The sequence below is a fragment of the Nematostella vectensis genome, chromosome 1, assembly GCF_932526225.1.
Source record: "Nematostella vectensis chromosome 1, jaNemVect1.1, whole genome shotgun sequence".
Classification (NCBI taxonomy): domain Eukaryota; kingdom Metazoa; phylum Cnidaria; class Anthozoa; order Actiniaria; family Edwardsiidae; genus Nematostella; species Nematostella vectensis.
This window is the reverse complement of record NC_064034.1, coordinates 19,222,815-19,237,511: the sequence shown is the minus strand read 5'-3', so window position 1 is coordinate 19,237,511 and position 14,697 is coordinate 19,222,815. Positions and strand designations below refer to the sequence as shown.

Below are 14,697 nucleotides of genomic sequence, written 5' to 3'. Positions count from 1 at the left end.
GGTTTGTAGTTTCCGGCGGGTTGAATGTTTTCTAGTTAAAAATGTGGAAAAGAAGTGATGTGTCTTGCTGCAACTGCACTGAGAAAAAATACCGCCATGTTCACTGCCCTTGTGCTACCTGCAATGGTCGTGCAACTGATCGAAAAACTGAAATAAGACACTGGAAAGAAGCAAATAGAGCTGCATCGAGATCATCCCAACGCCAATGTTCGACATCAGCCGCCCAAGATTCTGAGTCTTTTGTCTTTGAAGTTGAGGACAGCGATAGTGAAATAGAAGCTGATAATTTTACAATTGAAGATAATTTATTACCCAATCCAGATACACCTGATACAGATGAAACAGATACAGATGACCAAGATTTGAATGCTGATAATGATAATGATATTGATAATACTAATCATGATGCGAATTCCCGCCATTATAATCCCCTAAAGAGGCTTGTTGTCGATGCCGTTTTGAATGCACTAAAAATACAGAAAGAAAGCGGAATGTCAATCAAAACATTTGAAGATATTTTGGAATTTGGCAAACGATTATTGTTGGATTCATCCTCTGAACAGGTCTTTTTTGATAGAGACATTTTGACTACTTTGTGGCCTAAGTCGTGGAGTGATGTGCAAGCTCTTTTAAAAGAGGAGGGTTATCAAGATGCTCGAGAATATTTTATTTGCTTTTGTTATAAAACTAGGCCAATCAATTCAGACACTAGAATAAAGTACACTGGCAAATATAGTTTAATGACCAGCAAAGATGAAGTCTGCTCTAACTGTGGAAATAAAGGTGTTATAGCATACTATTATCTTGTCCTTCAAAACAAAGTTAAAAACTGGTTTCGTGATGAAAACATGTGCAACAAAATGCTATCTCACTGGAATGAACGTGAACACTGGCTCGGAGTGGAACAATCATGGCCAATCAAAAAGGAAATGTGGGATGGTGAGCGCTGGAATGAGTTGCAATGGTTTTGGGATCCTAATAAGACCTGGGTCATCCCATGCCGTTGTGAGCATTGTGGTATTCCCATACCAGCAAAGCATTTGATTGAATCACAGGATGCTGTTACAGCTGGTAAAAAGCTTGTGGAATGCCCAGAATGTCTGGAATCTTTTGAACACTCTCTCAAGACAACTAATGGTTCTCCAATAAACATTGCTCTCATTGGTCATTGGGATGGGTGGCAAGCCTTCAGTTCCAGCACACGAAGTTGTGGATCTTTGGAGGTCTCAATTGCAAATATGAAGAAGGCAGATAGAAGTCACACCAGTGAAGTTTACGTAGTTGGATTTGTCCCATTGTCTTCTACTCCAAAACTACCAGAAACATATGATCCATTTTTGCAACCACTCATGGAAGACATTTGTGAAGGTTTTATCAATGGCTTTGAAGTCAGGTTACCACAAGAGCCTAACATGAAAAGAGTGCGTGTTTTGTTGCTCTGTTGGTCTGGGGATCATCCAGGGCAGTGTGAGGTGGGGAAGCTATTAAACCAAGGTAAATGTGCTTGCCGCAGGTGCAAGCTTGTTGGGCAACATTTGCCAATGAATGAGTCAAATAACCATATGTACTATGGAGATAACCGAATTCATTACAGACATAAGTGGGAAAGTCGTGACATTTCTCTCATGCTAACAGACCTTTATGATGTTGAGGCAGAGTCAAGGATCAGTGTTCGAAAAAGAATGTCTTCTGAGAAAGGTGTCACAGGGATAAGCCTTCTCCATAAATATTTATATCCTCTTTACAATTTTGACATTCTCAAAGATTTAACATTTGATGTGTTTCATACTGTGTGTCTTAATGTTGTGAAAAGTCAAGCAGAGAGGATCCTGGATCATGAGTTAGTGGATAAGAAATCCCTTGACCGAGAAATAAAGAACTTTCCATGGCCAAGAGAGCTCAAATGTGGCCGACTTCCCAAGTCAATCCAAAGTTATAATGGATCTTTGGGACAGTGGAAAGCTGAGGGCCTACAAAAGTTTTCATTTCCAATGGCAGATTGTGTTCTTGATAGCAAGTTGGAATCACCAAAAGAGCAGGAAATACAACATTTGATATCAAGATTAACAGAATTGCATTTTAATAGTGGACGGTATGGCTGGACAAATAGTATGATTGGAGCGCACCACCGGTTGGCATGGCGCTTAAATATACTCATAGAAGAAACTCAAGGCCTGGAAATGTGTACAATTTCTGTACATAATCTTCTTCACATCCATGAAGACATCATCAGATTCTCGGCTACTGACAATTATTGGTGTGCAGTGTTCGAAAGAGCCGTAAAGGGTTACACAAAGACTGCTAGCAATTGTAGGGGAGTTGAAAAGACATTTGCATTGGCAGAGTCAAGGAGGGAATTCCTCAAACCATACTCAACTCAAGAAATAGGAGAGCAAGGAAAGATAAACATGAAAGTGGTAAGTTGAATGAAAGAAATACATATTATGGCTTATGTATAGTTCAGAATGCAGCTGTTTTATAAAAGCTAGGACGAAATTACAGAATATAAAAAGAGATGCAAGCTTTTCAACTTTTATGCAAATTAAGTGACATCAGCAAAATGTAAATCAGGCAAACACTATCTTTTCACTGCTTTTATGTATCCACGGCCTTGAATGAATGAACGAATGAAGTAATGAATGAATGATTGAATGAATGGATGAATGAATGCATGTCTATGGAGCCATACTCGCCACTAGTATCATTCTAACATAGATTCCAATAGGTAACATGGCAGCTTGGCGAGAATCAAACTCGTCCCCAGAACCGCCATTCTGAGTCGCAAGAAAGCCAAGGGGAGAGGTTGGGTGAGAATAAGGCTCGAATACTGTACCTGTAGGTTTATTATATGATTGCAGACCCAGATACAATTGTAACCCTTTAACCTTGACTCATTCCATCTCCATGACAACTTGTTGCTATGCTAGGGCACACGTTGCTTCGAAGAGAACATATTTTACTTCCGGTGCAAGCCGACAAGAGTTTTTTTTATTCAACTTTAGGATAGATAATATATTCAACGTGTTATGGTAGTTTGTAAGACATTGAAGACAGGCACCTTTAACTAAAAAAAATGTCAACATCACTTTTACTGTCATTCTTACTTGTTTTTATTTTTTCAGGGTATTGCAAGCTCTATTGAGACAGCAAGGATGGCTGTTTTCAGAAATGATGTACCATCTCAGTCATTTCTTCTTGGAGCTATGGATAACATGACCCTGCTGGAAAGGGATGAAAGGATAAAAGTAGCACATACTTTAAATGTTCCTCTCCAAAAAATTCCACAATTTTCTTTCTCATCAAAGAAATGTTTCCTCCCAGACAAAGGCTATGAAGGGACAGTTTGTTCTTCTGGAGAGTCAGTGGTTGTAATGCTTGAACAAAATGAAATAGTGATGAAACTAGATAAATTTCTGTCTGTGAAAGACAACACAGAGTCTTACAAACTGCTTGCAAAGGGATACCTCTTTTGCAATGTTTACACAGACAATGGCCAGACAGTAAAACACTTTTGGAGTGGATTTACTTATGTAGAAAGCAATCCAGAGAGAGTACCCCATTTCTGTACTGCTGACAATATTTTAAGAAAAGTTATTATCTATAGCTCAAGTGATGATACATCAAATTCTGTTTCAACTGTAGTTGAATACCAGAGGCACCAGGAGAAACTTCCATTTGACATTATTGTGCCCATTTATCCAGAGCAAGGAGATATGTTGCTGGTGCAAGGTGCAGAAGTTGGTGACGTATGGTATGGATATGCCCGCAATGTTGACTATGCACGCAGAACTGTCGACGTGTATTTCTTTGTAGAGAGCCCTAGAATGCCAAACACTTTTATCCGTGAGACGATTGGACACGCTGCAAAAAATGTTGTTCCCTGGAACTCATTGTTGGGAATTGCAGATGGATTCTGGCCCAGTCCGTCACATTGGAGAAAGGCAGTGTAAATTTCTAACAAAGAAATTGAGAGAATATTTGTTTTCTTACATTGCACACACTTTATTATGCCATCATATGGACTTATTACATTGTACTATAATAGCCTAGTATAGCCTGCCACATATAGATATACATGTAAAGTAACACCAATCTTTCCTGTCAAAATCTGCACACAGGTTATATTAATTACATTGCAGTGTAGAATGTACTATAGAACCAAACCAGTGCAGATCCATAAGTGGCTCTTTCCTCTCTGTGCATATGAAAATATCTAAGTGTTAGTAACACTAATGTACAGTAATACAATCAATATAATTATCAAAATACTAATCTGTCTATTTTCACTTTTCGTCTTTATTTTGTTGAGGCTAAGATTGCCCTGGCACAGATAAAAAACTCAATTCTTTTGAAATAGAAAACGGTCCTTTTGTAATTGCTAACACATTTCCTATCCCTAAGCATGCAAGGAAAACTTTTATCTCAGGTTTAATTCATGATACGGAACTGTGAAATGGATTATTACAACAACAATTTAACTTTACCATAATTGATTGACTAAAGTGCCGGGGCGCTGCCCTTATGGTATTAATTTTTTGGAGTCTCAGAAGGGGAGCTTATTCAAGGGTCGTGCTTATTCTTTTTCAATTATTTCCCAAGTATGGTTTTCTATTGGGTTTTTAATTAATACTGTATGCAATTTTGGGATTTTCTTGTTAAAACTTTCCAATTATTTCCCAAGTATGGTTTCCTATTGGATTCTTAAGAACTGTTGCATGCAATTTTGGGATTTTCTTGTTAAAATTTTCCAATTATTTCCCAAGTATGGTTTCCTATTGGATTCTTAAGAACTGTTGCATGCAATTTTGGGATTTTCTTGTTAAAATTTTCCAATTATTTCCCAAGCATGGTTTCCTTTTGGATTCTTAAGAACGCTTGCATGCAATTTTGGGATTTTTCTTATTAAAATTTTCCAATTATTTCCCAAGTATGGTTTCCTATTGGATTCTTAAGAACTGTTGCATGCAATTTTGGGATTTTCTTGTTACAATTTTCCAATTATTTCCCAAGCATGGTTTCCTTTTGGATTCTTAAGAACGCTTGCATGCAATTTTGGGATTTTTCTTATTAAAATTTTCCAATTATTTCCCAAGTATGGTTTCCTATTGGATTCTTAAGAACTGTTGCATGCAATTTTGGGATTTTCTTAGTTCACATTTTTCAATTATTTCCCAAGTTTGGTTTTCTATTGAGTTTTTAAGAACTATTGTATGTAATTTTGGGATTTTCTTGTTAAAATTTTCCAATTATTTCCCAAGTATGGTTTCCTATTGGATTCTTAAGAACTGTTACATGCAATTTTGGGATTTTCTTGTTAAAATTTTCCAATTATTTCCCAAGCATGGTTTCCTTTTGGATTCTTAAGAACTGTTGCATACAATTTTGGGATTTTCTTGTTAAAATTTTCCAATTATTTCCCAAGTATGGTTTCCTATTGGATTCTTAAGGAATGTTGCATGCAATTTTGGGATTTTCTTGTTAAAATTTTCCAATTATTTCCCAAGTATGGTTTCCTATTGGATTCTTAAGAACTGTTGCATGCAATTTTGGGATTTTCTTGTTAAAATTTTCCAATTATTTCCCAAGCATGGTTTCCTTTTGGATTCTTAAGAACTGTTGCATGCAATTTTGGGATTTTCTTGTTAAAATTTTCCAATTATTTCCCAAGTATGGTTTCCTATTGGATTCTTAAGAACTGTTGCATGCAATTTTGGGATTTTCTTGTTAAAATTTTCCAGTTATTTCCCAAGTATGGTTTCCTATTGGATTCTTAAGAACTGTTGCATGCAATTTTGGGATTTTCTTGTTAAAATTTTCCAGTTATTTCCCAAGTATGGCTTCCTATTGGATTCTTAAGGAATGTTGCATGCAATTTTGGGATTTTCTTGTTAAAATTTACCAGTTATTTCCCAAGTATGGTTTCCTATTGGATTCTGAAGAACTGTTGCATGCAATTTTGGGATTTTCTTGGTTCACATTTTTCAATTATTTCCCAAGTTTGGTTTTCTATTGGGTTTTTAAGAACTATTGTATGCAATTTTGGGATTTTCTTGTTAAAATTTTCCAGTTATTTCCCAAGTGTAGTTTCGTATTGGATTCTTAAGAACTGTTGCATGCAATTTTGGGATTTTTTTGTGAAATATTTCCCAATACAATCCCAATCTTGGATTTTGTTGGGATTTATTCCCAAGATTGGGAATAAACTGATAATTTATTTTTTTCCTGGTTGCGTCTCTCAATATTTTCCCAATATTGGGTCCTGAATTTCCCAATCAGATCCCAAAATTGGGATAATTTCCAAAATGTTCCCAAATTTCCAAATTTGGAAAATCTGAATTTTTTCCTGTGAAATACTCTGCAAATTGCAAGATGAGCTCTTCGTCTTCGAATAACTTGAGAGGTAAGTCTAGTAGGGTTGGGCTCTTCTAACCGGCAAATGTGATGAAACCTTGATGGAAACAGAAAAATTATTGCATGTGGATAGATAGTTTCATGCGGTAAGCACATCATAGAGTCCACGGGCTCTATGCAGATCCCAGATCCACCCCCTCGCATGGTAAATCCCCACCCCCGCGACCACTTCCAAGATCTAGAAACCAGCTCTTTCTTACCCAATAGTCGCTGTTTCACTTTCGACATTGTAGTATTGGAAACTGGCGGATTCATCCTATCAAGACCAGAGGCCTTTGTGTGGAAAATTTCCATCTGTTTTAAGAAATCTGCCAAGCTGTCTGGGAGCTCATTGGCGTTGATATAGACGTGTCGTTTCTTTGATTGGCCTTCGCCGTTTTCGATAGGTTGTCGTTCAACCAAATCATGAATCTCTCTCGGACTTTGTTTGCTTGCCGGAGAATGATCAGAAGAGTCGCTATCACAACAGTCGGTACTATCAGAAGAAGCGTCATCAGTATCGAATGGCATGTGACGATGTAGCTCGTTGCAAAGCATCCCTGAAATGCGGTAGTGTGGTCCACTGTCGCTATCAGAAGAGGAACCGTAGTTTGTTTGTAAAGCCTGCATCGTTTGTACGTGTAGTATATTGGCACAACGGAAAGAATTTGTTGTTTTGGTTGTCCATGTGTGAAGGGGTGTGAAGTACTTTCGAAGAAAAAGGGGCCCGCCTGGACGAGCTTCGTTGTCAGGCTTCCTCGGACGATCGTGTCCAAATTTGCACTGGCCAAAAACGATAGAAGCTGTGCATTTTCCTCGAAACAAAACTGCCAGGGGGACGTGTATTGTGTGCGCGCGCGCGATAGCGCGGTTTTTAAAAATGTTAAACAAGTGTGTGTATTTTTTAATCGTGCAATTATGAATATTACCCAAGATGCCCTTGTACTATGCGTCTGCATTGGAAAGGGTCGGCGGCGATTGCGTGGAATAGCCAAGCTATGAAGCTATGGTGGGTAAGATCGAGGTAGGTGAGAGTTGACTGAATTTCAAAATGCCTAATTATTTAAAAGCAGTAAGGTGCAGCATTGCTGATTATCAAAATATATCAAAATACGTGATACTGCACCTCTCTCATTGATTTGTTGTATAGAGAGAAAACAACTCTCAATCAAATCAATCAATCAATTTTATTGGTAAAACTTGGTGATAACATACATGGGAAGAGCCAAAGCCGGAGGTTTAAGTGGCTTAATGTCAGATATATTAAGAGTACAGGAGTGAAGGATCGATGTATTGCTTGGTACAATGAAAAAAATATATATAATAATACAATAACAATATAATATTTATAACAATAACTAATCTAAACTAAACTAAAATCGTTGGCTTGTAGTAGAGGTCTTTTTTCAATAGCTCTTTTACCAGGCCTGACCAGTGCGTTCCGGTATTAATGGGGATGAACCACATGTCTTTTGCAAGCAGATCATCATTCGCCTAAAAAGAACATAAAAATGTAGATGATCTATTACGTTTTTATTAATGATTATATATAGTATTATAAGTGACCGTTTTCTCCCCCAAAGTATTTTTTTTGAAAAGACTGTATTTACCGAAATATATATTTAACAATTAGACTACTCGTTCTCGTTTTCTATGAGTCAAAAGATATGTATAAGTAATAAATAAGTAATTATGGATAAACAAATAAGATACGTTTAAATTAATATTTTACCTTGTGCCTCATGTTAGCCACGGAGTTCTCCTGCACCAGCTTCGCATAGAAAAAGGTGCTAAGTAAGTAGACGTTTTTCCCCTATTGATAAAGCGCAAAGGTGTAAGCATGCACCGAGAACTCCTGGTTGGATCCCAGGACATCCTTAGCTTTCCCAGTCACTGTAGCTGAAATCATGTGTGTTTATGAGTTTGTCGGACAAACAATCAATCCCATATCAGCTGGTATAGTAATGAACAATAATTGTATCGACTCAGAGTTTCCATAAAGCATGAGTTTTTGCAAGAAGCGAAAAGAAGCCATCAACGATCTAATTTACCAATAGCATATTATTTTCGTTAGTATGAAGAAACACATTAAAATATCTGTGTTTTTTTTATTTAAACTCTTTCTAGAGCTTTCTGTATCGCTCGTTCTCTTTTCTCCAGACCACTGGAGAAATTTTTAACTACTCGACCGTTTTCAATTTTTTTGTTCAATTAGCCTGTCACAAATTCCCTGGTAAAACTGACTTTTATCAAAATATTATTGTAAAAATATTGGTTATCATTCTTAAATCCTGTAGTTATATTTTTCTATCGATTTTTCTATCTGCCCATATTGTAAATAGTGAAAAGAAGTATGATGAAGATTGCTCAGGAATGAGAATGGATTTGTTTTATTAATAGTACTCACAATAGCATCGTTCAATTTGAACCAGTAGGTTTTCCTGAAGTAACTTCGCCTTTATTGTTACAAACTATACCTTGGCAGCTTGCTCACCACAAAAGTCACCGATTGAGATCGCGTCCTGGAACTGAACGTGTGTTGTAACCTTTGTTCTTACTCCAGTAAACCTGTTGGTAAATCCGTAAATATGCATTACTAACCCAATATTGGTTTGGTATCATAAGCTTCTATTTCTTTTGTTTCTGTAAATTCAAGTTTCAATCCTACAATTGTAAAACAGATATCGAAGGGTCCAACGCATACCAGTAAGCCTTACTTGGATTGGTTGGACCCTTCGATATCTGTTTTACAATTGTAGGATTGAAACTTCAAGTTAGATCGCACAATTTTCAGATGCACGAGCAGGCATGTAGGCTCTTCTGTTATTGTGGGGATTATTTTACCTCCCTGCAAAATACACCCTTGAGGAGAATACAATTATATTTATTTAGACTGAACACAATTTGTTCTGAAAACAACTTATTGGGCGTTTAATTTATAGCTTTTGCAGACGACAAATGTTTGAAGTTTTCGTTAGGAAACATTCAGAGGACAATGAAACATACATTTTAAACGAAACTAATGAAAATGTTGAATTGAAACATAGTATTACTCATGCCTTAATTTTTTAATACAGGATAACGGGTTTATACGTTATTCAAACTTGCCTCTCGCATCGATACGTTGGAATGCTTTCATGCCCAAAGTATCTCATCACACTATGTTCAAGGGAATTCTGCAAATCAAAAAAGTTTAAAAAGTGAAGTGTGGATTATAATGATTGCGGTTTAATATACCACGCCACGAGATGTATCTGTTCTTTTGGAACCATATTTATATATGTATATATTATATTCTATATTTTATGTGTTTATATGCACAAAAATGGTAATATGGAGAGAAAATACCTTCTCAGTTATGGCAACGCTGATATCAGAAAAATCCTCTTGCCTGTGGGAGCTTTTTCCACACGATGAACACAAAACTGAAACAACATATAGAGACATTTTCTACCAGTAAAGTAAATAAAAAAACAATTCCTGCAAAAACAAAAAAAAATTCCTCCAACTTTCACTGCAAATTCACCCATCATTTTGCCTTCATTTGTGATCCCCAAAAGTGCAAAAAAGCCAAGACATGTGTTCCTATGAAATTGCCGCTTTTCGGAAATACTCACGAACTGGCTTCGGTTACGCTTTCGAGCCCGAGCGCGCGCTATTGTTCTCTCAGCCAATCAGAATCGTGAGCAATTCCTGTATTTAGCCGCTAGTGTTCCTGGACATGTCGTGTTGATCTTCCTGGTGTTACCTCCCTTTTCTTCATTTGAAAGGTGTGAGATCGTTAGGCCTGGTTTTCTTTCGCTTCTTGGTTTTTGTTTGTTCCATATAACAACATGCAAACTAGGCTCTTCAAGCTCTCTGGGACTGCCTCAGACTGACAGCCTTCCCCCGCTATCAACGTACCCTGGGGCCTTGAATAAATATTGTCCTATGATCTTTGACGCTTCAAGTAAGACCAACGCTTCATGCTTGAGATCGCGTTTGTCGAGGGCTTCTTGAAAAACAGTCGTTGTCCCATCTCTGAATGCGAGGATAGTGTGTCGTCCACTTGACGCTTGTTCTTTGAGCTCCCCATCAAAATGATTGATTAACTGCTCTTTAAAGCGTGTCCTGTGAACAAATTCGTCAACATCTAGCTACCTCAAATGATTGACATATAAGTGTACAGCTCGGAGAGCTTAAAGAAATAGATCCCATTGTCTGACGAACGTTCTAAGAAGTTGACAACTTCTGCAAAAGCCCGAGCTCGGTATTGATGAGTTCCTATATCATCTCCCTCTTTTGTGCGCGTCTTAACCAGAGATTCGTGTTTTCGCCTATAAGCCTGGAGGCAATTTAGATGGTATTTTGCACCTTTTGTTGCGAAATGCAAGCTTTGCGACTAAAGCAGTGTCAACTAAATCACACGCCATTCTCTTTAAATCTCTGCCTAGCGTTTCTGTCCAAACCTCATTACGCTTGTCGCTGTCCTCACCACAAACAAAAATGCATTTTGATCTACCTGTTGCCTCTTCCTTTCCCTTCTTCCCTGACCAGACTCAGATTCGTCACGCTTTCGTTTCAGCTTTGCTCGCTCAACTTTTGTATTTGTAAATTTCAGTCGACTTATGTCATACAGCTCGGTTCTCTGAAAGCTCTTCAGCAGATACATTTTGCTCTAATTTCAGGTCCACTTGTAACGATCCCAGCTGCCGAAATTCTCTTGAATTGTTCAAAAACGATTCACCGATAAGGCATTTCACATTCTCGCTTTTACTTTCCTGACATATGAAGCATAAATCTCAATCCATTCCCTGGCTAAAGATCAAACATTTTAAATGCATGGGTCTTTTAAGTAAAATAATATTATAAAATAATAATATTAAAAAAATACCCAAAAAACATTAAAAAAATACTTCCACATTGCAATCGCCCCCCCCCCCCCCCCCCCTTCACGACCCGTTCTCTTCCCAAGCTGTCTGCGCCATATCCGGCAAATCAAAATTCTTCTAATAGTGGATTATCATTATATACATATATATTATAAACACTCCAAAACACCAAACTATTTTTGCCAGTGCCCCATCAGTAAAGGGCTGTAAAGATATTATTTTCCAAATAAGGGGTTTGCTACTAAATGTCTGTAGTATAAGTACAAGCTAAGTTTCAAAATATTCGCAAATGACACCAATGTTTTCGCCTCTTCCAGCGATCTTATAGCACTAGAGAATTTGATGAATACGGAGCTTGCCAAGGTGGAAAACTGGTGCCACGTTAATAAGGGTTCTATATGACAAAAACAAATTACATGATAATCAAATCATCGAGAAAAAAAGATACTCCTATTAATATTCGATTTAGAAATTCAGATGGATCTGATCAATTGTTGGAACGTAAGAAGTACATTAAATACCTAGGAGTAATGATAGACGAGCATCTTACATGGAAAAATCACATTTCTTTTATTCGCTCCCGCATTTCCGGAAACATAGGAATAATATCTAAATTAAGGCACTATCTTTCTATCCAACAATTAAAGCAAATCTATTACAATCTGGTCTATCCACATATTTCATATGGCAAATTAGCATGGGGTAGCACTTTCAAAACGAACTTGAAAAGTTTGCAAACAAAACAAAATCATTTTGTCAGATTAATTTTTTTGGCCCGCACTTATGGGAAAGACACTGCAAGTGCCAAGCCATTGCTAAACTTACTTGATATTCTGACTGTAGATAATGTTTTCAAATTACATGCCCTAAAATCCATACACTCGTGGCACAAAAGTCTTCTTCCTGATATTTTTTATTACACTTTTCAATATGCCAGCAGCTTACATAGTTACAACACTAGGTACGCAGCAAATCAAAATCCATACAAACCCAAAATACGAACAAATATAGGTAAGCAATCAACTTCTTTTGTCGGTTCTGATATTTGGAGAGATCTTCCATTTTCTCTCAAGGACTCAGGCACCTTTTCTTTTCCAAAACTCGCCAAACATCTACTGTCTGTGCAATATCAATCTAGCCTATAAACTTTGTAAATATCGTTTTTTTTCTCTCTAATAATTTCCATAGTAACTTGATAATAAGATTAGCTTCCTTCCTAGGGTGGGTGGGGATTGGTTGAGGGGGGGGGGGTATTAATTTCTTCTTCTTTTTTCTCTCTCTCTTTTTTCTGCTCAAAGCTGACTTTTTATGGATAAGGGAAGCTAACTCGATAACTGACTCGTTTATTTAGCTTCCCTGCTCGAACTTGTTCTCATTTATTTTACTTGTAACAAATTATAGATATTTACCCTTTAGTATATACCTGTGTAAAGAAACAGAATTATGAGCAAAATAAAGATGATTTGATTTGATATTTAAAATAAGTTACATAAATCTTACTGTTAAGTACTTACGCGATCCAACGGGAACTAGGATGCCAAACACATCCAATATCTCCTTCGATACTTTGAGTGATACCGCCCTGTCTGTTTTAGCAGCTTTCGGCTTACCTTTATGGTCAGGGTATTTACAAGTGGCCGAATTTGACCAGTATTGGCCAAGATATGCGCGGTGCCTCGAGCAAACGAACATTTCATTTCGCTGCGCCGTTATCAGGTGGAACATGCCAGCGCGGGCAAGAATAAGGTCTTCCTTGGTCAGCTGTGTTTTGTCAAGATGGCACCGGGACAGATGCATGGTTATGTCCTTCCTACATTCTGCCATTCTTATAACCTCATTCACCCCTCGGAACTCGCAACACTCTCCAAACCCTCTCGCTTGCAAAAAACAAGCGGACATAGCAAGCACTTGCATTTCCCATTCACTTTGTCAACTAGATGACGAATTGTGTGACGCGGCTAATTTGCATAAACATAATTCAGTGGTCAAATTTCCTGTTCAGAGCGTTTTTTTTATTTTTAGCTTCCTAGTGATTCATAGATACTGGTTATTCTACATTTTAAAATCGAAAAATCTCAAATTTACAATTTTTTTATTTTCTGTAAAATCGAACTGAAAACGACTGTAAACATAGCGTATTTTATCAAATGCGCTTTCTTACCTTGTTATTCGAAAATCGATTTATGCACATTATTAATCCATGAACTACTGAACTGTAGCTGAATCGGTTATCCATGCATACCAGATGCATGGATAAAACATTTGAAAAGAAATTACTATTTATATAAATCGATTAGTTGGTCCCGGCAGCGATAATGTGAATAAAGTGTTTTTACCAAGTCTATGTATTAGACGTCTCACAGGCCATGTTTTCTGATTATGTCAAGGGGTTTTTTCTAGGTTTTGCTATTTACCTTAAATAATGTTTGGATAACTGAGCTTCGAAAAAGTGGTTTAGAGTGTTTTGGCAATGGAGTTTCTATTTGCGGCCCGAAAGTGATTGTGTCAAAAAAAAAAAAATAGAGCGAATTCCGTCTCCTGGTACATCGCTCACAGGCGGATACCCGCGACTTTTATTTTAGAACATAAAACAACTCTAGACCTCTTCAGGGATGTATCATTCTATATATAATTACGTCCCACAACAGGGATTTTGGCCCGCAAAAGCGGCCATGTTTTCAAGATTTTATATGTTCAGATTAGATAGGGGTCTTTTGAATCTTGTAGCGCTTGAAGAAATAATTCGAAATAATTTCTTTTTTTCATTATTCGAGGCTTAAGTGTCAGGGAATCTGCCAATATAGTGGAAGTTTAAAGTTTCATTTTAGTTTGGATGTAGCGCAGCTCTGAATACTTCCAATTTCACCTCTCCAAACCTCTCCATGTCATTTTCGGCTACAACATGTCGAACAACGCCTCTAAAAAATAAAAAAATAAAAAATTTCGAAAAAAACTCTCCTAAGTTGTAGACCCTTTTGATAGAAAAAGATTAAGGCTGACTATTTCTGACACGAAATTGACCCGGCCGCTCTTAGGGAGACTGCCACTTAAGAGCTCTTTCGCATACAGACGCACCAAGTCAGGAGAAACTGCACGTTCCACGTTTCAATCAACTTTTTGCTGAGAAAGCACAATCTGTGCGATCGCGATAACGCGCTAGTTCAGACTCCTTCTAACTGATGATTCAGCCGAGCTGCGATTCTGCGATTGGTTACTATGGTAATGGTCACTACCTTGGTTCAGTTTTTGCTTCTTATAACCTCGATGAATCCTCCCAAAAACACACATTTGCGCTGAGAGACATTCTACTTTACCACATGCTACTTTACCACATGCTACGTGTCAGTCTCTCGTGATCCTTCGGTAAAATAAAATATAATTTCAAGTTGTGCCTTGTCTGTTTTTTTTTTTTTTTAAAAAAACCTTCGCATGTGAG

The 14,697-nt window shown here is 37.3% G+C and overlaps 1 protein-coding gene and 2 long non-coding RNA genes across 5 annotated transcripts; 1 reads left to right on the top strand and 2 right to left on the bottom strand.

Moving 5' to 3' along the window:
* The first annotated feature begins 41 nt into the window (after nucleotides 1-41).
* LOC5505818 lies at nucleotides 42-4,272 on the top strand. 3 transcript variants are annotated; one of them, XM_048732797.1, is made up of 3 exons: nucleotides 42-2,417; nucleotides 2,726-2,807; nucleotides 3,123-3,582. In XM_048732797.1, the coding sequence occupies exons 1-3, from the start codon at nucleotides 42-44 to the stop codon at nucleotides 3,140-3,142; spliced, it is 2,478 nt and encodes an 825-aa protein (XP_048588754.1). In that variant the 3' UTR covers nucleotides 3,143-3,582. The 3 variants fall into 3 exon arrangements, with proteins under 3 accessions (XP_048588754.1, XP_048588720.1, XP_048588686.1); XM_048732763.1 differs by having other exon boundaries at nucleotides 2,726-2,802; nucleotides 3,123-3,385; XM_048732729.1 differs by lacking the exon at nucleotides 2,726-2,807 and having other exon boundaries at nucleotides 3,123-4,272.
* A 3,286-nt stretch (nucleotides 4,273-7,558) lies between these two features.
* Nucleotides 7,559-8,963, bottom strand: LOC125572472. The gene is made up of 2 exons (XR_007313836.1): nucleotides 8,123-8,963; nucleotides 7,559-7,884 (listed from the first exon to the last, which is right to left on the bottom strand). It is a non-coding gene; the product is annotated as an uncharacterized LOC125572472 (long non-coding RNA).
* Nucleotides 8,964-9,462: 499 nt separating this feature from the next.
* Nucleotides 9,463-9,826, bottom strand: LOC125572300. Its single transcript, XR_007313755.1, has 2 exons — nucleotides 9,739-9,826; nucleotides 9,463-9,566 (listed from the first exon to the last, which is right to left on the bottom strand). It is a non-coding gene; the product is annotated as an uncharacterized LOC125572300 (long non-coding RNA).
* Nucleotides 9,827-14,697: the final 4,871 nt, after the last annotated feature.

Bases quoted from the DNA above. Each gene is read 5' to 3' on its own strand.
- LOC5505818 (XM_048732729.1), top strand. From the start codon at position 42: ATGTGGAAAAGAAGTGATGTGTCTTGCTGCAACTGCACTGAGAAAAAA. The intron at 2,418-3,122 runs GTAAGTTGAATG...TTATTTTTTCAG, and splicing joins GAAAGATAAACATGAAAGTG to GGTATTGCAAGCTCTATTGA.